The sequence below is a fragment of the Biomphalaria glabrata genome, chromosome 12 (genome assembly GCF_947242115.1).
Source record: "Biomphalaria glabrata chromosome 12, xgBioGlab47.1, whole genome shotgun sequence".
In the NCBI taxonomy this organism is placed as follows: Eukaryota; Metazoa; Mollusca; class Gastropoda; family Planorbidae; genus Biomphalaria; species Biomphalaria glabrata.
Window position 1 is genome coordinate 17917372 of NC_074722.1, and position 25058 is coordinate 17942429.

The following is a 25058-nucleotide window of genomic DNA, read 5'->3' on the forward strand; positions in this document are numbered from 1 at the left end:
TCTTGTAGATTAAGAAATAATGTCTTAAGAGTCTTCACCTCTAATTCTGATTTCTCATTTGATCTGGGGTGCTCGACAAGTGGTTGAACTCCAATATTTAGCGAAGATATCCGATGAGAATTGAGGTCCAGTATTACTGACTACTGTAGATGGGATGCCATATAGCAAAATGAACTTTTAAATGTTTTTTTATGACAGTTTCTGACCTTGTATTTACAAGGCGATCCACTTCTCAATAGTTACTGTAATAGTCCTCACAGACAAGATAGTTTTTGTCGTCCAGTGTGAATAGATGAACACCAACCTTTTTCCAGGGGTGTGTGGAACTTCATGATTCAGAAGTCATTTCTTTTTATTGGTTTAAAAAGCTTAAACTGGCTTAAACTATAATGCTTTATGTCACCAGCCATTCCTGGCCAGAATAAACTCTCACGAGCTCTTTTTAGACATTCTTCAATGCCTGAACGTGTAGAATGAACTTCTCTTTTCATATCTAATTAGTAGTACAAAGGCTACAAGACTTGTAGACTCTTCTTCAAAGGCCATGAAGGAGAAATTAGCCATTCACCAACCAATTCATTCAACAATTATATAGAATTCAGAGGTCTGCAACCTTTTTGATTTAATGAGCCACACAGTTTTAAAACATCGCATGGCAGGCAACATGAAAATTTGGTACAGAATTCGATACGTTATTTTATAGTCATTCCATGGCTAGTTACTCCGTATATAAGCAGGACGGTAGGACTACGCGTATGCCTTTGAATTTTCGATATATAGTTGTGATACATATAACGAAATTTGTTGTAGGCCTACAGTAAAATGTCAAAATATTCAAAGTCTGCACATGGTCTGCATAAAATCAAACGACAATTTGACACAAGTATATAGTTTCACAAATTTATCATAATTTTTAATGGTTGTGTGATTTCTGTAAGTTTATTCTATTTGCAAAGTTAGTAATGTCAGCTTCAAAACCAGATCTTGCAATTCTCAGTTGTTGGTGCATTGGCACATCGGTGAGCAAAGAGCACAGGTTATGTTTCGCTAATTCAATATTGCATATGTGGGCCTAAACAAGTGTTATGGCAATTGAACAACCATTCGAGCTGTCTGCAGATTCTGAAACAAGCGTAGGCATTATATCAACTTCATAAGCATGCAAAGTCTTCAAACAAGTTGAGAATTAGTTTTGTAATACTAGTACAGTCTTACAGAACTTACCAGTCGACTTCATGAAACTCCTTGGTATCAGCTTTGCAACACTCCAAATATGTTTCTTCATTGCAACATGATGAATTATTAACTCAAGTTCATTTCGAAAGCCTTCATCGAGGTTTCTGGGATTCATTTATTCTTACCCGTCACATTGAAAATATATCGCTGGGCTTACATACACGAAAGCCAAGTCCAACAGCCAAAGAGCATCTGATAATTCCTTTACAGCCTTTTCTTTTTCCTACATGAAAATCTGTATTTCTTTTCTGAGTAAAAAAAAAAATCTATTCAGAATGTTTCCTGAATTTAGTCACAAAATTGTCGCTAGAATTGAGTCATATGACTATTGAAATTCTAGACCAGTGTTTCCCAAACTGTGTTCCTCGAGGCCTAAATAGGTGTTCCGCGAACTACTGGAAGAATTAACTAGTAGGTCATCACGTGAATTAATCTCTCTAAAAAAAAATTTAAAAAGCAAAGTGTTCCGCTAAAAATTCAGAATGTTCGAAGTGTTCCGATAAGGAAAAAATTTGAGAAACACTGCTCTAAAGCAATGCTGATCTGATTGAACAAATATTTTGCATGGGAGGGATCCAAGCATCTTAACCGGCGGCGGAGGCAGCATAAAGCCAACCGTCCACTTCTTGCCGACCTCTGAATACTAAGAATTAGATTATCATTATTTCACATCTAGGCCTGGCTCACTATGATCCATATCTTCATAACAATCAGTTTATTGAATAATTATCAGGCCTAATAGGCTACTAATAACAACGTCAGCCGAACATGTCTATTTTGTATGGAGGGAGATGGGAGTGAGGTTGTCATAGTTTCTGATATTCGTTCTGAAAAATTAGACCTGTCACCTGTGTTGCTTGCCAGATATCCCATGGCATGGGTGACCTTTCGGGATTGAGGTTACTTATCCTAGCTTCTAATATTCGTTCTGGAAATATTGAAATCCTTCCATTTCACATGTCACCTGTATTGCTTACCAAACAGATATCCCATGGCATGTGTGACCTTTCAGGGGCCACACCTGAGTTTAAACACGAATTATTTTTGCAATCATCTTTAAAAAAAACACCTTAATGTTCGATGTATGCCCTGTATAACATTAATTTATATTTTTTTAAAATAAATATTAATTAACATCTTACACCCTGACTTTTAACGTGGCCTCCATTTTCCAAAGAATACAAATAATTAGGATCTGACCTGAATATAATAATGGTAGCATCTCTTAACGATGTTAATGTGTGCCTTCATTTTTTGTGTTTACTGTGTAGTGAAATCATGAATACTTTTGAATGTTTGTGTAACGTCGTGAAATGTGTTCACAACATTGATGTAGTGTGTTGTGTGAATATGTCCATCAATGGAACGTTCTAGTTTGATGCAGCCTTGCATTGTGTTTTCTCTGCCTGCTAATCGTAATTCCTATTATAATTCATTAAACTATGAATTTAATGGATCTATGATTAAAAATTAGGCAATGTGTCATAATATTCTTTCAATGTAAAGTAATTCTTGGACTGTCGTTTTGTAGTAGAGTATTATTTGAATCCCGTAACAGTAGTTAAAGAAAGAATAAACGTCTTCGGTTAAATTGGTCTTTAAAAAGACGTTCCTTGATAAAGAGATTATAACCTCTGGGGAAGTATGCATCGAACTTGAGATTAGGACGAAACTCTCAGAAAATTAGCCTACATTTCCTCAACTTTGTAAAAATATATCAATAAATACAGATCGTTTGTAGACTCCATGGAAAGTTCTTTAAAATATCTATGTCAAACCCAAGAACATTTTCACGAGTTTCATGATTACACTGTTGCCATGAAAATGATAAAATCATTCATATAAAAGATATTATAATATAGGAACATGGCCACAGACTGCGAGTTCAGGGCGTTGCGAAGGAAGAACGCCGAGTTTTCCTACAATTCCTTAGAGACTTTTTTTTTATAACGGGACTAGCTTCGAACATCAAATGGATTTAGCATCTTCTATATTGCCTCTACTATACAGGCAAAAACCAAAAGGCAGGCGACACAAAGGCAGACCCCGAATGCGATGGATAGATGATGTGGAAGCAGATCTGAAGCAGCTTGGGGTTAGGGCGTGGAGACGAAAGGCCCAGGAGAGATCTGAATGGAAGGATGTGTTAAAGCAGGCCAGAGCCCTCCATGGGCTGTAGCGCCACTGGGATGGATGGATGGATATATTGCCTCTACACATCTTTCTCTCGCGCCATGTTTTCGGTAAGATAAAGTAGGCTTTAAGAAAAAACAATACGAAAGTATGAATTTTAAGCTATCTCTACTAGATGGATTAGAATCAGGTGTAATCCCGGGACTATATTTCTTCATCCAGAGCACAAATCCGTTGATTCCACTTGATTGAACACGAAATAAACTATGGTTTGTACGTTGGAAGCAGCTTGAGTAGAAGCTCAATGTGGACCCTACGTCTATTTGCCAATCTCACATATGTTATTACATTGCCCTTAAATCTAGAAAATATTTGATACCCGACAAAAAAAAAAAAATCTGAAAAGTGTCTAACAGCAGGCACAAATCTACACAGAAGGACGATGAGAAACAATATAGGCCTTAGTTGTATTTGAGGCATAATTGCACTTTAATTTTTTTCTGCACCCCTGTTGTAGTGACAAACTGTTTCGCTTGCTTTCAAATATATGACTGTTGAACCGTTGAAGGACACTTTCGATTGACAAAAATATTCAGACGTAATTATCTTTTTATTCGAAGGTACCGGTACGTCTGCAATTTCTAAGGTAAGACATTTATAGACTCTAAGTATAAAGTTGGATTGACTTAGTGAGTAAATCAACAACGCTATAGATTGAATGTGAAATTATTTTTTTTTAATTTCTTGCACCATTTTCCAATCCAATATTATTACCACGTTGGATAAAAGTGACGATACTTGGCGATAAATAGAGATTCGATACTCAGTAAATTAAAAAAAAAAACTCTTCCTTTTTTTTTTTTTTAAATTATGACTTGATCTAGTAGATCTAGGTACCCAGATCTAGGTACATTATAGACCTAGTAAATTTTGACGTGAAATTCTTTCAACTAGTCACATAGAATCTACAGACAATAATCTTACATAGTGAGTTTTACAATATTTTAATTTTAGTCAAAATTTAAAAAATCCATTCATTTTCAACCAATTCTTATTAAAATATTGTATTAGATCAGTTTTATATAATAATTAGCATACTTTAGATCTATAAAATACATTTTAAAATAAATCATTTCATGGTTAATTTTATATTATCTTTTTGCTGCGATTACTGAAGCAAGGTTCGATACCATAAGCCTATATCCGGTCCTTTCTACCACGATTTACTAAAGTAGAAAGCGTGTTTTACGTTTCGTGTCTAAAGACTTAAAAGTAAGTTTAACCTTGCAATTAGTTTATCACATTTTTGCAAAGTCTGTTTTAGAAATGTTGTACCCATTTTCCTTAATACTTACAGTCAATACAATTTATTTAAAAAAACTAAAATTTAAAAAAAATCTGTTGTTATACTTGTACGATAATTGGTTACTACGCGTCTACGGAGGACTCTTTTTGTCTAGGTAGGGAGTTCAGTGATAAAATAGTTATTTACTTATATGCAATGAAACCACTATAGCTAGATGGATAATTTTGAGATATAAATGACACAAAAAGAATTTTGAAAATCGGATAATTAGTTCAAAAGTTATAAATTTTTTAGTTAATTATTTTGACCTCTTCTTTGCCTTTGTATTTTACTTATTTGTTTGTCCCACTTTTGGTTGTCTTTTCTTACATTGTCACTTTGAATTATTTTTTTAATCTATATAGATCTAATTATTATTTAGCTTTTAAATATATATTTTAAGATACATTAAAATTAATATTCCTGTGATTTTTTAATGTTATTTAACTTTTAATTAACATTATGAAATAATATTTTAAGTGAGAAAATAATTTCATTGACATGGCATTCATTCATTTGACCCATTTATACATCCGGTAAGCACAAGGTGATTGGCTGGGCCCAGTCACGTGACCTACTTTTGACATCGCGAATGACGCGTAGGGAAAAAAAAAGAGGGCTGCGCGAGTGATTTGATTGGACCAAAATAAAAAATTACTTTCAATCAAAAGCCGCTGGAATTGTCAATACTTACAAAAAAACTAATTACACACAGAATCGGCAAGTGATGAGCTTTAAAACGATGTTTGAAATTTTCTTAAGGGTCAACAGAATACGAAGATATTACAAAGAGAAAACTTCAACCTGCAACAGTTTCGTACACACTTAAGCTATCTTAATATTTCAAACAGTAATGGAAACGTCATCCATTTCTGCGTACAACGGTGTATCACATGACTATATACGACTTATATTTACAAGAGGCTTTTAAAAAGAAAATGGGATACCCTAACCTCGTTTCGCGGCGAAGTGGGACAAAAAAAATACGGACAATTTTTCAGGCGGACTGAACGGCCTACCTGAGGGAAGTTATTAAATTTTTGGTGGCCAAAAATTAGCCTTATTTAGCCTTTGTAAAGCAAAAAAAAATCTGACCGAAACAACTGACAGTTGAACTTTAATTAACTGTATTATAAAAAGTCTTAAAGATATGGGTCAGACCATTAGTAGGCATTACTCAGGTATAAAAATTCAAATGTGAAAATGGTATTCAATTATCTCTTAAGACTTAAGGTTTAAAAGTTAATCTTCTAAATGTGAAAAAGTACTTCTTGTCGACCGTTTCTTTTTTTTTACAAGTAACCTCACTTTAAAAACGAATAAGAACATTATGTCACAGTCTACCACTTGTTTGAAATTAAAATAAATATCAGGACATAATCATGTATTTCTGGTGAAAATTACATGCAAATAACTCAAATAGTAAATAAGTTACAGCATTTTTAATGTGAAATTTTCCTTTTTCGGTCACAATTTAAAAAAAATAATATAGGCAAAATTTTCGCCACTAAAATTGCTATAACTTCTGTTTTAATCAACTTAGAAACATAAATGAGGTATCAATAAACTCGGTTCCAAAAGCTCTAACTAACTATATTAGTTTCATTACAATATGAGTCTGAAATTTTTATCAAAGTACTTAATATACACACTATGCTATGTGTGGTAGTGTGGTCTTAGAGATGTTCAAAATCAGAAGAGAGTATGAAGCCTCCTCTCCCTCCCTTTTTTTCCATGTCTCCTAAGCATTCCATAAGAGAGGAGAAGTGCTTTAAAAAAAAAACAGGTGAGAGAGAGCAGGAGACTAAGTGATTATTGATTGACCCGTTACTGATACCAAAAAGGCAAATGTGATGTAGGCATGCACTGAGCTAGTCTAACTGCTGCTGGAAAAAAGTGCCCGGTAGAGACAAGAAGGTAGAGTAGACAGAAGACATCCATGTAACAGGCGATTTTTTTTTTTTTTTCCTGTCGTGACCAGCTGGCTATGCCCAAAGTAGTGGCCTTGTGTGAGGTCAGTTACAAGCCAAGAATGAAAGCGTGGGAAAAGTGACAATATAGCTTGTGTCATTGCGCGAATGTACAAAAAAATATAATTACGGGTGAAATTTTTTAATAACACATTTTATCTATATTTCCTTTGATGTGTCCGATAAATCTCCAAAACGGCCAATAACTTTTACAGAGCTAAAAATAATTCCAAAAACCTTTACGCATCCGATGACTGACTTTACCTCTTTTCACTTCAGATTTAATTTTAACTGCGTAGTGATACATTACGAAATAGCTAATTTTATAGACAAAATGATGACGAATTCATTGACACCCTCATTTTTTTTTTATAGGTCAGAGCGTTACGAAGTTATGAATTTTGAAACTTAAAATGTCCTGAGATTGGCTTAGTGTGTCCACTTAGCATCCTTTACTCTATATATAAATAATATAAAATAGATAATGATATGATTTAATCAACTAATTTATCTACTACCCGTCTACACTACACTCTTGCTTAGTGACACTTGTATAGATCTAGTCAAAATTAAATATGAAGTCAAAGGCGTAGAGTGGTTATCATCAAGCATATTTTTCTTGAGCAAATTTCCCCCCTTGCTAATATGCTCCGTCAAGATGATGGAAGTATTGAGCAGATCAAAGAAAATTAAAATATATCTGCTAAATAATAGTCTTAATCTTTTTCACCATTGTCATTTTCTTTCTAATCCAGTGCAATGAAACCATTTTCGCCCTTCCCACGATCCATAACTTAATTCTTGGCTTGTAACTGATCTCACACCAAGGTTGTTAGATACAGCCATTTTATCTGTAGCTGACCGCTCTGGAAATTAATGCCTGTTGCGAGAATAATTTAGAAAGGGGAGGAGTGATATGTTGTCTTGTACTCTTTTCCACTCAGAGCATCTCCACTCTTCTTTCATTCTCAGTGGACGTGTGTGTGAGGGATATCCATACATCCCTTCTGATTGTAACATTGAGACCATACCTAGCACAAATCTACTCTTCTAACAAGCTCAATGCAAGTGATGAAATCGGCTTGACACCAGATCTCATTAGACAGTCTTTATCATACATGGTCGATCGATAATTGTATACTATACACACTGGTATCGCTCCCTAAGACAAGTCTTGAAGTGCACCTAGTCAATGATAATTGTTAGCCCTCCCGCGTTGAATGCTAAAAAAATGTTTCCTTATGTGTAAATGTCAAATATACAAGTTGATGTATGTAGGCCTAAGCCCATGACCCTTCTCCATCATTACTTAAGGTTTAAAAAAAAATTCCGCATCTTTAAAGATTCTAGATTGGGTCATTAAAAATAATTTACCTTTCACTTTCAGTTCACAAGAATGCGTTACGTAGCCGCTTACCTTCTTGCTATCCTTGGAGGAAAATCATCCCCATCATCAGCAGACATTGAGAAAATTCTCAGCAGTGTGGGCATTGAAGCAGAGTCTGACAAGATTAACAAGATTATTAGTGAACTCAAAGGAAAGAATCTTGAAGAGGTCATTGCTGCAGGTAATATTTTTTAGATGAACATTTGAATTATACCACTCTATTAGGGACCCTAGGTAGTACTATTGTAGGTATTAAGTGTAATTTATTTATGAAAGATGTAGGTGTAATATAGACTTTTTTTTTTTAGGCTCAAAGAAATTGGCCTCAGTCCCATCAGGTGGTGCCGCAGCTGCACCAGCTGCTGCTGCTCCTGCTAAAGGTGGTGCTGCTCCAGCTGCTGCCCCCGCTGCAGGTTGGTATAGACCAGATTCTAGTTATTATTGACTAATAATAGTTACCAATTTATAACTATTCATATTTCTATTTTTTTTTAATTACATGTTTTGGCAAATATGCACATTCTTTTGACATTTGTTGCTATTTAATATCTTTTGGTTTAGATGTCAAGATTTTTTCAATATAAAAAATCTGGAACTTTAAATAGATATTTAACTCTGCCTGTTGATGAAGGAACAAGAAATTGTAACAAACAGCCCATTCAGATATTTCAATCAATAGCTAAGCCATAGCAGTTTCAAAACATTTCTGTTCAACCTTAACTACCCTATACAACTACACATAGTATCTATATCTTGACTATAGGTCAACATTGACTACACACTACTGGCTTACAGTTTCGAAAGTCTTGTATTGAAACTTGTGTTCTTTAATGGCAGAGAGTAAATTTAATGTTTATTATAATTTTTAAGCACTAACTTCACTAGTCTATTTAATAAATCATTTTAAAAGCTTTCACAAACAAATTGCATTTAATTTTGTATCCCAGCATTTTGAAATTAAGTACAGCTTAAACCTCTAAATTGTGATGTGTCGTTTAAACAGATTTTTTTCTATTCTAAATTATTTTGAGTACTGATAGAAATGATTTTAAAAAAATTATTTGCCCATAAATTTGTGAAGAAAATATTTTTTGATACAGTAACAGCACTAAAATATGTACCATACATTTTCTTTACCCAGTATTTTAAAAACCTAACAGAAGTATTTCAATAAAATTTTGCACATGCAGATTATTATGTTTAAAACTTTGAGCATTAATTATGGGCATGAGACTAAATATATCCATATAGTTAACTTATTTTGTGCTTTTTTTTTTTTGTTTACAGAGAAGAAAGAAGAGAAAAAGAAGGCTGAGTCTGAAGAATCTGAAGATGACATGGGCTTTGGATTGTTTGATTAAAATAAAATTGTTTATGTAATATACACAAACTCTTTTGTTATTTAAAAAAAAAAAATATTTTAATTTTTCTACTTGGTGGAAATTTTGAACAATTTCATTAGAAGTGTGTGTCAGTTGTACCTTTGAATACTTGTATTTACCAAACATCACATCACTTGAGCAGGTGTCAGTTATTCCAAAATTGTCTATATAAAATGCATTCTACCATATCACTAAGATACTGGTATATATTACTTTTTCCAAACAAGTAAGAGGAATTTACTCAATTAATGTATCCCTTTTGTGCCCAGTATTCATTTTTTTTGTCTTATTCATATTTTATTAGACATGCCTAAAAGAAATTTTTAGAGATGTCACATTACAATTACTAGAAACTAGTAAAGTTTGGGCATTGGGTTTCACTTAACTTAGCATTCTACCTATGTTTTGAAAGTAATGGATTATGCAGACTAAGTAACATTACAAGAAAAAAATTTTTTTTAAATCAAAAAGCTTACAGCAAGTATCAATCAATAATTAAATTTGTAGTGGTACCTAACAGTGTGGGAGGTTATGAAACAGAATGAACCCAATCAACCTTTTTAGGTCCTGAAACAAAAAAATAATTTAATGGTACAAAAAATACTTGTATCAGATTGTGTGGTACCGAGACTTGTTGCAATAGTCCAGAAGTGATGACTTTGAATTGTAATGTTTTTGGAGGCTTATATTATTAAAATTTAGTATACCTATTAGAGAATTATATTTAGAATTATATTTGGGGTGAATTTTGTTTACATTACTACCTCCCACTTATGTCGCAGAAACAACGGAAGGTAAAGAAACACAGTGTTTCTTGTAACTATATTTATTAATTATTGGCCATACTTTGTGATAAAGACAAACCTTTCAAAGATTGCCAGTGGGTTAAATAACTTTTGGTATTCCCATTTAAATGTCTTCCGATTAGGGCTCACTGAAATGCACATGGATGCATTTTTACCAAAGAAAAGTTGCTATTTAAAAAGACATCTTTGTAGAACTTGTTAGCTAATAGCTAGTGTAATTATAGGATAGCTTGTATCTACAAATAAATTTTAATTATTTTGAAGACATGATAAATTGCAACATGAAAAAAATGTTTTCAGACAAAATAGTTTTATTAAATAATTTAATGCACAGTATACACAATTCAAAATAGATAATTAACCCTATTTTGTTTGACCCAAGTCCTTTAACTTTTGCACAAAAAGGCAAGTTGGTAATACTGAAAAAAAAAACAAGTGAACTCTACAGAGACCTAAGTGAACTGAAACAATGTTGTACAAAATGTTCAAGAAACGAAGAGATGATATGGTAACAAAAAATGATTTAGACCAGTTATTGCAAAACTAATGCAACTTGCCCTTTTATCATTTTCTCTTACAAATTTGCCAAAAGTTATTTATTTTGTGATTTCTTGATTTTCTAATCACACCAAATAACTTAGTCTCATAAAATGGAGCTTCTGCATTCTTAATTATGAGTGATGATTTTGATTGTTGTAGAAACTTGGTACAACAACACTTGTTACTAAATACAAGAAGTTTTATATCAAAACAACTTTGGTTTTGATCATACTGTCATCAGAAATGCTTCAAGATGAACTTTGTAATTAACAATTTGATACATGTTAGCCTAATATGTTTACAAAGGACATTGATGAACCCATACAATTTTAAAAGGAAATTTGTTTAATTTTCATCAGTCATTAATGCTTTTTAAACAACTGAATTAACTTTTCTCTCCTAACTGACGATACTAGCGTTGATTCCACCAGAATGTGGTAAATAATTGCGGAGAGAAAAAGTTAAAGCCCAGCAATAAAACTGTTTTAACCAATAAACCATTATTCTACTATCACGGACTCGTAAAACTAAGAGTAATAATGATATTGATAAAATCAAATTATGTTGAAAATGAAATACCAGAACCAGTTTCAAGCAAAAAGTAATAATTTGAACTAAGAGGTCAAAAGGGGGAGAGCTATAAGTATTCATCAGCAACTGGATAATCAGCTGTACAGACGCAAAATTAGTACTTGAGATAGTTTAGGCTTAATCATTGAGCATGATGTATACTTTTATAGTTGACAAGAAATAAAATGCAATTCAGATTAAATCAGTAAGTCGCATGCAATGTGACACTACCCCTCACTGCTATTGTAGGTAATATTAAGTAATTAACACAAGAACTCAATACAGAAGTACAAACTATAGGTAAATCAAGAAACAAAATCTGAAAATGTCAACAATTTTAGATGGTTGAGTAATACACTAAGATATCACAATGGCATTTTTTTTTTTCGTAGTTAACAACACACCTATGGTATTTCTAAAGAAACATGTTTAAACAAATGTTTGCTATAAAATATTTTTAAATATACCAATTTTTTTTTTTTTTTAGAAAAGCATTTATTGGAAGAAAAAAAAAGAAGCAATTTAACAAATACAAAGGGGAAAATATAAAAAAAGAAACAAAAAAAGCCAATGAAAAAAATGTACCTGGAAAAAAAATAGATTAAAAAAAAAAGATTAAAAAAAAGTAGCATTTCAAAACTTTACTGAAGAGAGGTGTTATGGATCTTAAAACCATTAAGATTTGATTTGACTGTGGAAAATATTTTTTACAATTTCTTGTTACCGGTATTAGTTTAGTGTTCAAGCCACAATGTGTTGTAAGTATATCCTATATATATATTGCTAACCAGCTAGCATTGACTTTCAAAGTACCATTAGGATGAGGGCACAATTTCTAAAGAACTAAGAACAGAAAATATATTTATCAAGTATAACATACATCTACAACCTCCCCAGATAATAGAATATTAACTTGCTACTATGGAAAGAATTTGATATTTAGGGTCTTTGGCACATCAGCACAATTTAGGCCATGTCATGCCCCTATGAAAAGAAACATACAACAGAATTTGACAATGACAAGATACAAGGAACAATTTAACAACCCTAGATGGGAGGGAACACTACACAACAGCAGCAAGGGATAACAGTATTAAGATATCTGACCACAAGGCACCTGGAAGACCAAGAAAACGATGGGTCGGTGATGATAAAGAAATAATTAGAATTCACATACAGCAGTAGAACAGGTTTTTTTTTAATAGTACCAACTACATCTGTTCAATTACTTCAATAATACTTACTCCACAAACTGATTAGTAGCTAATAGACATTATTGAATTCTGAAAAAACTACACAAGTCTAAATAATTAAAGAGTTCTAGTTCTAGTCAAATTTTATCTTGTTATATAATAAAGATATAATAAATTATGCTATTATTTCGTATCTCTTCTCCTTTCGGAGTGGACTTATGGCAATAGAGTTATGGCAAATATAGATTATTGCGCAGGTCAATGTGTACAATAACGCTAACACTTGTAAAAATTGTTTTTTCAACAAAACAACAGTAGTGATTCTCATTAATCAAAAACAATAATACTCGTAAACAACTGCTCAAAAATACATTCACAAGTAACACTTATGACATTGTTTAGGAATGTTACTAGTATGGTTAAAATGTTACAAATAAAATACACTGATGACACAAAATATTTTCAAATCACACTATGGCTTCAAGTATAAACATTATAAATATTTCGACATTAATTCAAACAGGAAGTAGTGAGTGCAGGAAAATAAAAGAAGCTAATTAAATGTTACTGAGCAATTATATCTCATGGCTTTTTATTAATTTATAGAGTAGTGAAGAATATAAGCCTACATTAAAACCTTTGGCTTCAGTGGCAAATTATGTCCATAGAAAAGGTGACTGCTAGACCATTTTAAACATTTAAAATATCTAGAACATTTAATGAAAATATTTTTTAACTTAACAAAATAAACATGTAGACTATCTTGGAAAAAAAAAATTCAACCCAATAAACAGATACCATATGGAAAAAAGAAACAAAGAGATAAAATGTAATTTAAATAAAAAATTCACTCAATATAACATCAGATGAAACACTAGGAATCACAGAATTCTTTTTCTTTCATATATTTCATACCTGTGTTTATAATGTCATATTAATACAATGCCAAAAAGAGGAGGCATCCCTAATCAAACGCACACTAACACACTATAAAGAGAAAAATATGTTTGCAGAATGAACAAAGATGTTAATAGCAAATGTTGTGTAATCAGATAACATTAAGAGAGAGTACTATCATTTTTTCCTTATTAATTACTTTAAAACTTAAAAAAAAACAACACTTTATAATTTACATAAGCAATAGAGTAATGGAATGAATGCTCCAATAGCTACAAAGACAGGTAACAGCATTGCACTGGTATCATCAGCAGCATAAGGATCTTTGATTTTTGGGCCAGATGGTTTCCTTGATTTCTGTGGCTTTATAGTCTGAGATTCTTCATCTTCTTCTTCCTCCTCTTCTGGAACATCCACACCAGGCATCGGGGGAAGCTTTGGAACATCTGAGAACCATCAAAGATAAATAAATACCTAGCAGTTAATTTGTTGAATGATTGATGATGATGGGTCATGGAAGTATATCTATGCAAAAAATTATTATCAATGTAAATCCATAAATATCTCTATTAATAGCAAAACTATTTATAATAAATTATTACAAAACAACAAAGAACATTGTTCATCTAAACTACTACAAGACATAGTGAAACCCAATTAATGTTCATACATACCAAGCAAATTATGTTAATGCTGTTAACCAGGATATGCAAATAAATAGAAGGTTAATTTTAATTGTTTCTTCATTCCTATACCGTCTTGTTTTAGACAAAATATTAATTGTTGGTTCTGGTAACCAGTTTGAAGTTAGAATTATTCATGTACTGATTTGATGTTATTTAGTTAGATATAGGGACATCTATTCCCATTTCAACTTTAAATGGTTTTATTCCTAATTTTATATATATATATATTTAGTAAATAAAATATAGATATATAAACATTTAGATCTAGACATTTATTTTTCACAGTGTAACTTTGTACTTTCTACTAAAACATTAAATATTTAAAACAAAGACAAAAATTACAAACTATTGGTAATTATGGACAAGCACAAGAAATGTACCAAAAAGCAGCTTTCTATTTGTCTATTTTAGCTCAATTTAAAAGTAGTGTTTCTTGATGTCAAAAATGTCTAAGTTCTACATCTAATGATTTATCAAAACACATTTAAAAAAAAAAATGGATCCAACACTATTATTGGCTTTTTTTTGTCAAAAATATACATTTTTTAAAATGAGTTAGCGTTCATCTGGTCAACTTAGTTTCCTGTCAAGTCTGTATAGCAAATAATATTTGAACCATGTAACTTTTTTTGTTTTTTAAACTCAGCATTTAAAGAATAAAAGTGGAGTTATATTTATGTTCTTTAGTTCTGTCCAGTTGTATATAGCTTATACTCATCGCTATTTGTTAGTTTTTTTTTAAATTAATATAAATACCGGTATATATATATATATATATTGATTTTTTATTAGCTAATTTAAATACAATTTTGGTTTATTCAAGAAAGCTCTCTTACCATCTACAGTCCCCTTGATGACATAAATTGCATTGACTTTTGGGTTATCCAAATCACCCTGTAAGTTAATATAAATAACATTTATATTTACATCATTTTTTTGTGGGGGAAAATATAAAGCACTATACTGTAGAGGTGGAGTGATCGTTAAATGAACTTGTGTGTTACCCGTGCTTGTAATCGTGCTAGTATTTGTAATCGTGTTCGCATTATCGTAGTCTGTGAATCGTGACCAGTCTGTACTGTGTTATTGTGTGTATCAGTCGTGTTTTATTGAAATAAAGCCTTGTTTCTAAGGTTATGAATTGACTTAGTATATTACAATTTATTTCAATAAAACCATTCTTAAATGGACAAGTTTTTGCGTCCCAATAGACTGGATGCTGATCCTAGTTCAACTAATGCTTCAGTTACACGGAAACATTGGATTTCTTGTTTTGACAGATTCGCAACGAAGGTAGGGGCTAGTGAAAGCGAACAGTTTGACCTGCTATGCAACTTTGTGTCTCCATCCTTATATCAGTATATTTCTACCTGTTCTAAATACTCAGAAGCAAAATCTATTCTTGAGAATTTATTTGTGAAGGCCCCTAATGAAACATTGGCCAGACATTTGCTTGCAACTTGCAAACAAGAAGTCGATCAAAGTCTTGATCAATTTGTACACAAGCTGAGAGTGATGGCCAGAGATTGTCAGTTCCGAGCTGTCAGTGCTGACAAAAATGAAGAGGACGCCATTCGCGATGCCTTTGTTAGCGGCATGCGTTCGAGCGTAATTAGACAGAGGCTACTTGAGAAAAGATCCCTTGACTTGAAAATGGCTTTAGATATTGCCAAGACACTCGACATGGCCCAAAAAGAATCCAGTTCGTTTAGTACTCCTTCTCAATTGGTAGAGTCAACTCTTTCGTCATTGGCAATCTCAACCGAAGAAATGGTGGACTCAGAAACAATCGCAACAGTGAGTACTAAATGTTTCTTTTGCGGAGGTAGTCGGCATCTCAGAGCGAAATGCCCTGCCAAAGACTGCATGTGTCATTCGTGCGGGAAAAATGGACATTTTTCGAAGGTTTGCAGGTCTCGCAACACTCCTATAACCAAAACAAAAGTCAAAACATCTCCTAGCCACGAGATTAAAAGACAATCTTGTAAAGATTGTAGCTGCATTAAGGACTCTACACATCTAACATCACTAATTGCTACTTCGTCTGTATCTGGTTTAACTAAATCAACAGTACACATCTCTGTAAATGGCGTGAACCTAAAAGCCCTAATTGATACAGGTAGCGGGGAAAGCTACATTTCTTCAAACATACCAAGAGAATACGATTGGTCAGTGACACGTTCAAAGCACAAAATTTCTATGGCGTCATCTCAACTGTCAAGCGTCACAAGAGGCCACATGTTTGCATCGCTAAAATACAAAGGGGAAGTTTACAATCAATTCAAACTTTCGTTACTAGATGAACTTTGCACTGATGTAGTGCTTGGGTTAGATTTCCTCGCATTGCACAAAGAACTGATAATTCCATTCAAAGGTGGTCGACCTGCATTTCATGTCTGCTCGCTCAATGCTGTTAAGGTAGAGGCACCACAATTGTTTGCAAATTTATCCCCTGATTGCAGACCTATTGCTACTAAATCTCGTCGTTACTCCTTCCAAGACACACAATTTATTAAAGCTGAAGTTGAGAAATTGATACGAAACGGTATCATTGAACCTTCCAAATCACCTTGGAGAGCTCAAGTCCTTGTCACGACCAATGAGCGGCACAAAAAGCGAATGGTCGTTGATTATAGCCAAACTATAAATAGATTTACTTACCTGGACGCTTACCCCATGCCTAGAGTGGATGAAATGGTGGAGAAAATTTCCAGGTATGAAATCTTTAGCACATTGGATCTGGAGAGTGCTTATCACCAAATACCTATCCAACAGAGCGAAAAGAAATACACAGCCTTCGAAGCTTGTGGTAAACTCTACCAGTTTTGCAGAATACCCTTTGGGGTCACTAACGGTGTAGCTTGCTTCCAGAAAACCATAGACACTATTATAGAAAAAGAAAAGTTGTCTGACACGTTTGCCTATGTCGACAATGTAACAATATGTGGTACAGATGTAGACTCCCATAACAAAAATCTGTTGCATTTTCAGAAGGTAGCTCAGGAATACGGAATAACTTTCAACGAAAGTAAAAGTGTATTTGCTACTAAGAAGGTAAAGCTGCTTGGATATGAAATATCCAAAGGACATTTAAAGCCGGACCCTGATAGATTTCAAGCTCTGCGAGATTTGCCACCTCCAAAAGATCTGAAGTCTCAGAAAAGGATTGTAGGACTTTTGGCATATTATGCTCACTGGATACAAAATTTCTCCGACAAATTGTATCCTATAATGAAAAATCAAATTTTTCCTGTACCTACAGAAGTAAAAACAGCGTTTGAAGACTTGAAAGAAGAATTGCAGAAAGCAGCAATTTTCACCATAAAGTATGACCATCCTCTAATTGTGGAAACTGACGCTTCTGACATCGCAGTAGCTGCCACTTTAAATCAGGACGGAAGACCTATTGCATTCTTCTCTAGAACTCTTTCACCTAGTGAAAGGCATCAATCTGCCATAGAGAAAGAAGCAACTGCAATAATTGAAGCTATACGCAAATGGAAGCATTATTTGTGTGGCAATTATTTTACCCTTATTACGGACCAGCGGTCTATTTCATACATATTTAAAGACACTCATGACAAGAAAATTAAAAACGATAAGATACAAAGGTGGAAATTGGAACTGGCAAGCTTCAAGTTTGATATACAGTATAGACCTGGGAACGCCAACACAGCAGCAGACACCTTGTCTAGAGGGCACTATGCAACCATGACGAAACAAAGTAGCCTGAAGACGTACCATGACTACCTGTGTCATCCAGGTGTCACTAGACTTCTACATTATGTCAGGTCAAAGAACTTACCCTTCTCGGTTGAAGAGGTCAGGCAGACCATTCAACAATGCAGAACCTGCAATAGAATTAAACCGCAATTCTATAAGGAATTTGCAGGTACGCTCATCAAGGCCACACAGCCGTTTGAAAGAATAAGTGTTGACTTTAAAGGTCCTTTGCCATCAGCTACTCGCAACAAGTACTTGTTAACAATGATTGACGAATATTCGCGGTTTCCATTCGCTTTTCCCTGTCCTGATATGACATCTAAGACAGTAATAAAGTGCTTCGACCAGTTATTTTTCCTCTTTGGAACACCCAGTTACATCCACTCTGATCGTGGCTCATCATTTATGTCCACAGAAACTACAGAATATCTACATTCTAAGGGCATAGCCACTAGCAGGACAACGCCCTATAACGCAAAAGGAAATGGTCAAATAGAAAAGCTGAATAAAACATTGTGGCAGGCTATTTTATTAGCATTGGACTCAGGGAAGTTGGAACTATCACAGTGGGAATCTGTGTTGCCCCAGGCACTTCACTCCATTCGATCATTACTGTGTACTTCTACTAATGAAACTCCACACGAACGGATCTTCAAATTCAACAGAAGATCGCCAACGGGAACATCCTTGCCTACTTGGCTACAGAACCCAGGCAAAGTATTACTAAAATCACCTGTAAGATCTTCAAAATTTGACCCATTGGTACAAGAGGTTGAACTTATTAGCTGCAACCCACAGTACGCCCATATACGATTTCCAAATGGCCGGGAGGAGACAGTGTCGCTTAGGCAGCTGGCGCCGAAGGAAAGTTCCACGAACGACTATTTCGAACCAGAGAACGGTATTCTGCCTCAAGAGGTCGGTGACTCTTTGGATCTCTCACCAGGGAGTCGCTACGTGCCTGAAGCTATCAGTAATCCACAGAGTCCCACCCCAATGATGTACAACCAGCCAGAAGTCATCAGTGACTCACAGGGGAGCCACCCAATGCCAGAGGCCAATATTGACTCGAGTCCCGTACAGGACAGTTACGACTTGCAAGGAGAAAAGTCTACGCCAGAGATACCTCCGGATCCTTCCCTTCATACGCATGGCTATAACCTAAGACCCAGAAAGAAATGAAGGAGGGGTGAATGGAGTGATCGTTAAATGAACTTGTGTGTTACCCGTGCTTGTAATCGTGCTAGTATTTGTAATCGTGTTCGCATTATCGTAGTCTGTGAATCGTGACCAGTCTGTACTGTGTTATTGTGTGTATCAGTCGTGTTTTATTGAAATAAAGCCTTGTTTCTAAGGTTATGAATTGACTTAGTATATTACAAGAGGCAACCAACAAATTTTGCCACATCCACCAGCGGTCAATTTAGATTCTCTTTTTGCCATATACATATGTCCTCAACAGTGGATTTTGTTTTGGTCTCAAATGTGTAGCAAAGTTAGGATAAAACTGTATGCCGCAAGCTGCCTGATGGTAAACTACAAATTTTTCCTCTGACCCCTGAAGCCTTTCCCATATTTAGGTATAGCCACAAGGCAGCAGAGTTTTGCATTCAGAATTTTCCTTCTCCTAGGTGGAAAATAAGCGAAAGCAAATAAGACCATCCTACCCAAAGCTTGTTGGTTTAAGTTCCTGTGACTCCCTCTTCTTTCATTGGTAACAGCTCTATTGGACCCAATATGTGGACGACACATGATGACTGGAGTTGGACTGTTGTCAGAGGCTTAAATGCATGCCATTGTAAGCATTTTATAGGTAGAGGAGTGCTTATTTTCATTACCACTAGCAGCACAAAAAACAACAACACAAAAACCTTACTAAACCATGTATATAATATATACTGTATATGTAAAAAAAAAAATTGCAACAATTTTTAATCATCCATCTAATATAAAAGTATATTTTTTTAATTAGATTAGTAGCAAAATAAAAAGTATGCAAAAACCTTAATGAATTCAATAGAAATTTTGTTTCCATCAACTTGTGATGTCTCTCCATTAACTCTAAGCTTGCCAGCCCTTATAGAGAATGGGATGATCTCATCATGTGCTGCTCCTCTACCAACTCTTGCAAAGATATCTAGTTCACTTACAACAGTGTGCTCACCATTCAAGACAACATCAAAAACCTACACCAAAAAAAAAAAAGATTTTTAATTTTAACTAAGACTTCAAAAGTAACAAACACTGAACCAACATTGTATTTAATATAATATACTAGATCACTCTCTTATTTCTGCGGATAGAGTTATCCTTACGTGTAGCGAAGTCATACAGTATATCATCAAAATTTTATTTCCTACATAGATCACGCTCAATAGCAAGAATTACTAAATGTTTCAATCTATCTACGAGAATTGTTGAACTAAGTAATTCTTCATTAGTTTGAGGCACGAGAAGCTTCTTTCACCACATTACACAATTACGGCTAATGCATAATGTTGTTTTTATTTAAAAACGTAGGATTGGCGTTTTCCATATTATTTGACACCCCAAGATGACAATTTTTGAGTATATATATTTCTGAGATTTGTATGAATTTTCCAAAGATTTTTAATAATATCCGGAGATTTCCATGACTTTTTCATATATTTTGAAATTTCAGAAGATTTCCAGGAGCTTCTGATAAATCAAGTGGCCGCAGGAAATCTGTTATAAGTTATAAAATGGTTTAATTTAATAATTTACACATAGAATTAGCGCAGTGTGGGGCCGGGCCCAATGCGGTCTGATAGGTTGCAGTGGCCTATGGCAACGGAATTTGCGGGGCAAAGTTTGGGTAGGAATACGGATTATAAGTAAAAATTAAGAGTTTATATTAGAAAATACATTCGTCTTTGCATTTTATTCATCCTTTACTACGTACAGAATTACTTTACGAGGCTTGCGTGTAGCGAAGTCATAAGTATATCATAAAATTTCTATTTCCTACATAGATCACGCTCAATAGCAAGAATTAACAAATACATGTTTCAATCTATCAACGAGAATTGTTGAACTAAAGTAATTCTTCATTAGTTTGAGGCGCGAGAAGCTTCTCTAACCAGATTCTAAAACTACAGGATAATGCCTTTTTTTTTATCGCACGTAGGATTGGCATTTTCCTAATTGAATGACACCCCAAAATGACAATTTTTGTCTATATATTTCAGGAGATTCGTACGGGGCCTACTGCGGTCGCATAAGCGCGGATCCCACTGTGGTCACCTAAAGCCGGCCCTGCATAGCGGCGTATGCTACGCTGCCGGTCGACTATATATATAATTCTCTTCATGGCTCAAGAGTTTGGACACGCAAGAAGAAGTAAAGGAAAGATCACTCTTTTATTTCTGCAAGTTGGAGTTACCCCAGGAAAAAAAAACAGGGGGGGGGGATAGTATTCATCTGTCACTAAATAGCAGGGCCAGACTTAACCATTGTGGGGCCCAATGCGAAACGGATTTCGCAGGGCCCAGTTTGGGTAGGGATACGGATAATAAGTGAACATTAAGAGTTTGTATTAGAAAATATATTAGTCTTTGCATTTTATTAATTCTTTACATTTTTTTTTATCGCGCGTAGGATTGGCGTTTTCCATGTTGAATGACACCTCCAAAAAATGATTTGTATGAGTTTTCAAAAGATTTTAATAATTTCTGGATATTTACAGGACTTTTTCATATATTTTGCAATTTCATGAGATTTCCAGGACCTCATGGTAAATAGACAGGAGGCCGCGGGAAATCTGTTATAAATTATAAAATGGTTTATTATATTATTGTAAGCCATCGTTTTGTTTTTGAGATGAGACACTATTGTGCCGCTGTGATGGCGGTTCTTTGATTATTTTGAACTGAACCTGTCCTACTATTTTGATTTTTTTTTATTATTTGACTTGCTTTTGTTGGCCTTTATGTCCGTTTTCTTTTAATGATCTTTTCTTTTGTTCCTAAATAAACTCTTTATTAGTTATTAGTTGTAACTGAAATCTCATTGTTCTTACTTGTACGTCTCAGTAAGTTATAGATCTAGAGGTTATAATTAATATAATTTGGGACCACGAAATACCACTGGACTAACTTGCCAGTGCAGCAGAAGTCACTGGTCTTATGACCTAACCATAATACAAGGTCACATGGGGGCTCTTGAACAGGGTTATAGTTTGTTTTGTTTTTTTAAATACCAGTGTGTTTTCCCTAGAACCCTACTGAGATATTACAAGAACAGTGAACATAGTTGTTTCATTGTAATAAATTTTGATTGTATACTGTCAAATTTTGTGGAGTTATGTGATTTCATTAATATTTTTTTTTATAGTTTTTTTTTACATTAGTTTTATTCAGTACTAGTATTATTTTAATTCTTCAGGTATTTAAATACTTAAAATGTCTGTAAAACAAAGTGACCATCTGGACTTGTACGAGACTGGAAAGAAATTAGGGTACCAGAAGGAAGAACTTGAAGAATGGTCACCAAAGTTATCCGGCAAAACGAAGAAAGGGATGCAAGAGCAGAGGAGAGAAGAGAAAAGCTCCGAATGCAGGTGACAGCAAAACTCAAGATTGAGGAAGAGGAATCTAAAACACGAATCGCAAAGCAGTCCAAAACAGCTGAAGCCAACGATGAAACCAACAGCAGAAATACAAGGCGCACAAAAATGCAGGTTTGTTGAAGGAACAGACAGGATGGATTCGTTCATCCACAGGCTTGAAATGTTGATGAGGCTGAAGGCGAATCCCAGAAAGAATGGGCCAGAGAGCTCCTCAGCCTGGTGGGTGGAAAAGCACCGGATGCGCTGCAGGTGCTTAATGACAAGGACGTGGGAGACTACGCCTTATTAAAAAAAGACACTACTAGATTTTTACCACGATCTGAAACCAACGACCAATGGCAACATGAAACAATTTGTCTGCGAGGTAAAAACTACTTTTAAGAAATGGTTTCAGTCCTCAGGCATTGAGAAATCATTTGAGAACCTGAAACAGTTCATCATTGTTGACAAGATAATTTCGTCGGCTGGGAAAAATCTGTTCGCATTCCTTCAAGAAAGAATGCCCAGACGTGGACGGAGTCTTGAATCTATGCCAAATATATGTGGATGCACATCCAGGCGAAAGTTTACAAAAAATTCCAGAGGATCAAGCAAGTGCATTTTTTGCCACAACGGACTCCAAATTTACAGAATCTACTACAACAGATCTAAGACAGATTAAAATAGGTGACAAAGTGTTAATGTTATTATTTAATTCAGACAAATTTGACCTACATTATTTGATTCCGTACACCATAATTTATTTCAGACAGTCTCTATATTTAGGCATCAATAAACTCATATTTTAATTCTATATTAACATTAACTAAATTTTAAGATCCCCAGGCATAGCCCTCACATGAAATCATTAAGATTGATGTTTTCAAATTGTGCATAAATACGAACACAAAAAAAATAATATGAACACACTTATTCTACCAAAATTAGGTCACTGAGATAGTGACTTCTACACAGACTTTTAGACATTTTATGTTTGCATGATTAGATGTGTGTTGAATGTTTGTGTTTTTTTGTTTATTCATTTAATAAATTTCTAATATAGATGATATTTTGTAGTAAAGTACAGGTTAGTATAGCCATTCTTGCCTAAATAGCTGAATCCTCTATATTCTCTCTATATAAATCTAGATCTATCTAGTCTAGTAGGTCTAAATCTAGGCATTTAACTTCATTCAATGTATCAAGCTCACTCCAAACATTTGCCCATTTATTCTCAATAAAAAAACAACAACAAACAAACAAATATAATATAAGATCATTAACACTGATATCCAAAACTAGCTGTCTGAAATAAATTTTGGTAAGAAAATCTTAATTTAATTTAACACCATATATTAATTTTTTTTTGTATGGAATCAAACAACTTGGCATATGAATAAAATAAATCAGCTCCAAAAACAGAATAAATATTGCTGGGGTCATTAGCACATAGACTTAGCCAACCAAAAAAATATAGCCTTAACCCTAGAAAGAGGATAAATAAGTCATCCGGGTAACATAGGAAAAAACAACAACCTGACTCTAACTTACAAATTTGAAATTCTTTTATTTTTACATAAAAAGATAGCTAAATGAAAGGAAATTGTGTCAGAATCATTGGAATATGATTGAAAGATGGACAAACACATTAGAATCTATGTCTATAGTATAGAATATATAGAATATATATATAGAATATTAATGATTAATATTAAATATCAAAATAAAGATTTAATCTTTAAACCTTAATGACCACAAAAAACAGCGAGTGTCTGAATTCATGTAATGTTCCGATTAATTAAACTACTCTAGTAGATCTAGATCTACTAATCTAGATTTATAAGATTTAGTATTCTATCATAAATCATAATCATTTCTATCTCAGTATCTGACTCAGCTCATACGAATGATGTCATATCTGTGTGGACTTACTTTTTGATTTGGAGCAGCAAACCAAACTTCACTAAATTTTAATACAATTACATAATCGCCATCTCGGTAAACGGGTATATCATATCCAAAAGTGTTGACATGGTATCTTTCTGTCTGGTATAGGATTCTGTCTTGTGGAACAACTCTTTGTATCATTAAGCTTTTGCCGAAGTCTGACTTGTGTCCTATTTCTAACGGATCGGACTGGTAGTGTATTCCATGAACGTCCGTGTGTTCATCTCCCCCACAGTTCACTGCCCATATAACTTCTAAAGCAGGAATTGGTTGCAATAACAGAGATGATGCAAGCAATAGACGAAATATGTACTTGCTTTTAAAATATGATTTTAAAATATAAAATAGTAAACCGGCAAAATACAACATTTTCTAGCTTCGATGTGGAATTGTTATTCTAAATCTTTAAGACACGGTATCAAGTACAAATTGGATCTATATTAAATTGTTACATTTCTAACTGACGATACTAATGATACTTGATCTAGATTAAGGCTGATTTGAAGTTGAATCATTTCTGACTTTTTTCTTTAAATTAGAAGTTTTATTTTTTTGCATGGAATATAAAAAAAACGAAAATAAAACAATAAAAAGCTTAAAAAACGATCATTTGTAATAGGTTTAGTGGTAATCGATTATATCAAATATCCATACTTTCAGGCCGGCGGAAGTAATC

At 33.9% G+C, this 25058-nt stretch overlaps 2 protein-coding genes across 2 annotated transcripts; one reads left to right on the forward strand and one right to left on the reverse strand.

Annotated features, from left to right (window-relative positions):
* The first annotated feature begins 4539 nt into the window (after positions 1–4539).
* On the forward strand, positions 4540–9461 carry LOC106055966 (60S acidic ribosomal protein P2-like). Its single transcript, XM_013212479.2, has 4 exons — positions 4540–4641; positions 8072–8252; positions 8380–8484; positions 9359–9461. Exons 2-4 carry the CDS (start codon positions 8081–8083, stop codon positions 9430–9432), a joined length of 351 nt encoding a protein of 116 aa, XP_013067933.1. The 5' UTR covers positions 4540–4641; positions 8072–8080; the 3' UTR covers positions 9433–9461.
* A 1087-nt stretch (positions 9462–10548) lies between these two features.
* On the reverse strand, positions 10549–24827 carry LOC106055965 (malectin-A-like). Its single transcript, XM_013212478.2, has 4 exons — positions 24368–24827; positions 19872–20054; positions 14982–15039; positions 10549–13905 (listed from the first exon to the last, which is right to left on the reverse strand). The coding sequence occupies exons 1-4, from the start codon at positions 24749–24751 to the stop codon at positions 13685–13687; spliced, it is 846 nt and encodes a 281-aa protein (XP_013067932.2). The 5' UTR covers positions 24752–24827; the 3' UTR covers positions 10549–13684.
* Between the last annotated feature and the right edge of the window lie 231 nt (positions 24828–25058).

What these genes read in the sequence shown, in the direction of transcription:
- LOC106055966 (XM_013212479.2), top strand. Translation starts at nt 8,081, where the DNA reads ATGCGTTACGTAGCCGCTTACCTTCTTGCTATCCTTGGAGGAAAATCA. An exon ending in TGAAGAGGTCATTGCTGCAG is followed by an intron (nt 8,253 to 8,379) that starts GTAATATTTTTT and finishes TTTTTTTTTTAG; the next exon opens with GCTCAAAGAAATTGGCCTCA. An exon ending in AGCTGCTGCCCCCGCTGCAG is followed by an intron (nt 8,485 to 9,358) that starts GTTGGTATAGAC and finishes TTTTGTTTACAG; the next exon opens with AGAAGAAAGAAGAGAAAAAG.
- LOC106055965 (XM_013212478.2), bottom strand. Translation starts at nt 24,751, where the DNA reads ATGTTGTATTTTGCCGGTTTACTATTTTATATTTTAAAATCATATTTT. An exon ending in TTGCTGCTCCAAATCAAAAA is followed by an intron (nt 20,055 to 24,367) that starts GTAAGTCCACAC and finishes TTTTTGGTGTAG; the next exon opens with GTTTTTGATGTTGTCTTGAA. An exon ending in TTTCTATTGAATTCATTAAG is followed by an intron (nt 15,040 to 19,871) that starts GTTTTTGCATAC and finishes ATTAACTTACAG; the next exon opens with GGTGATTTGGATAACCCAAA.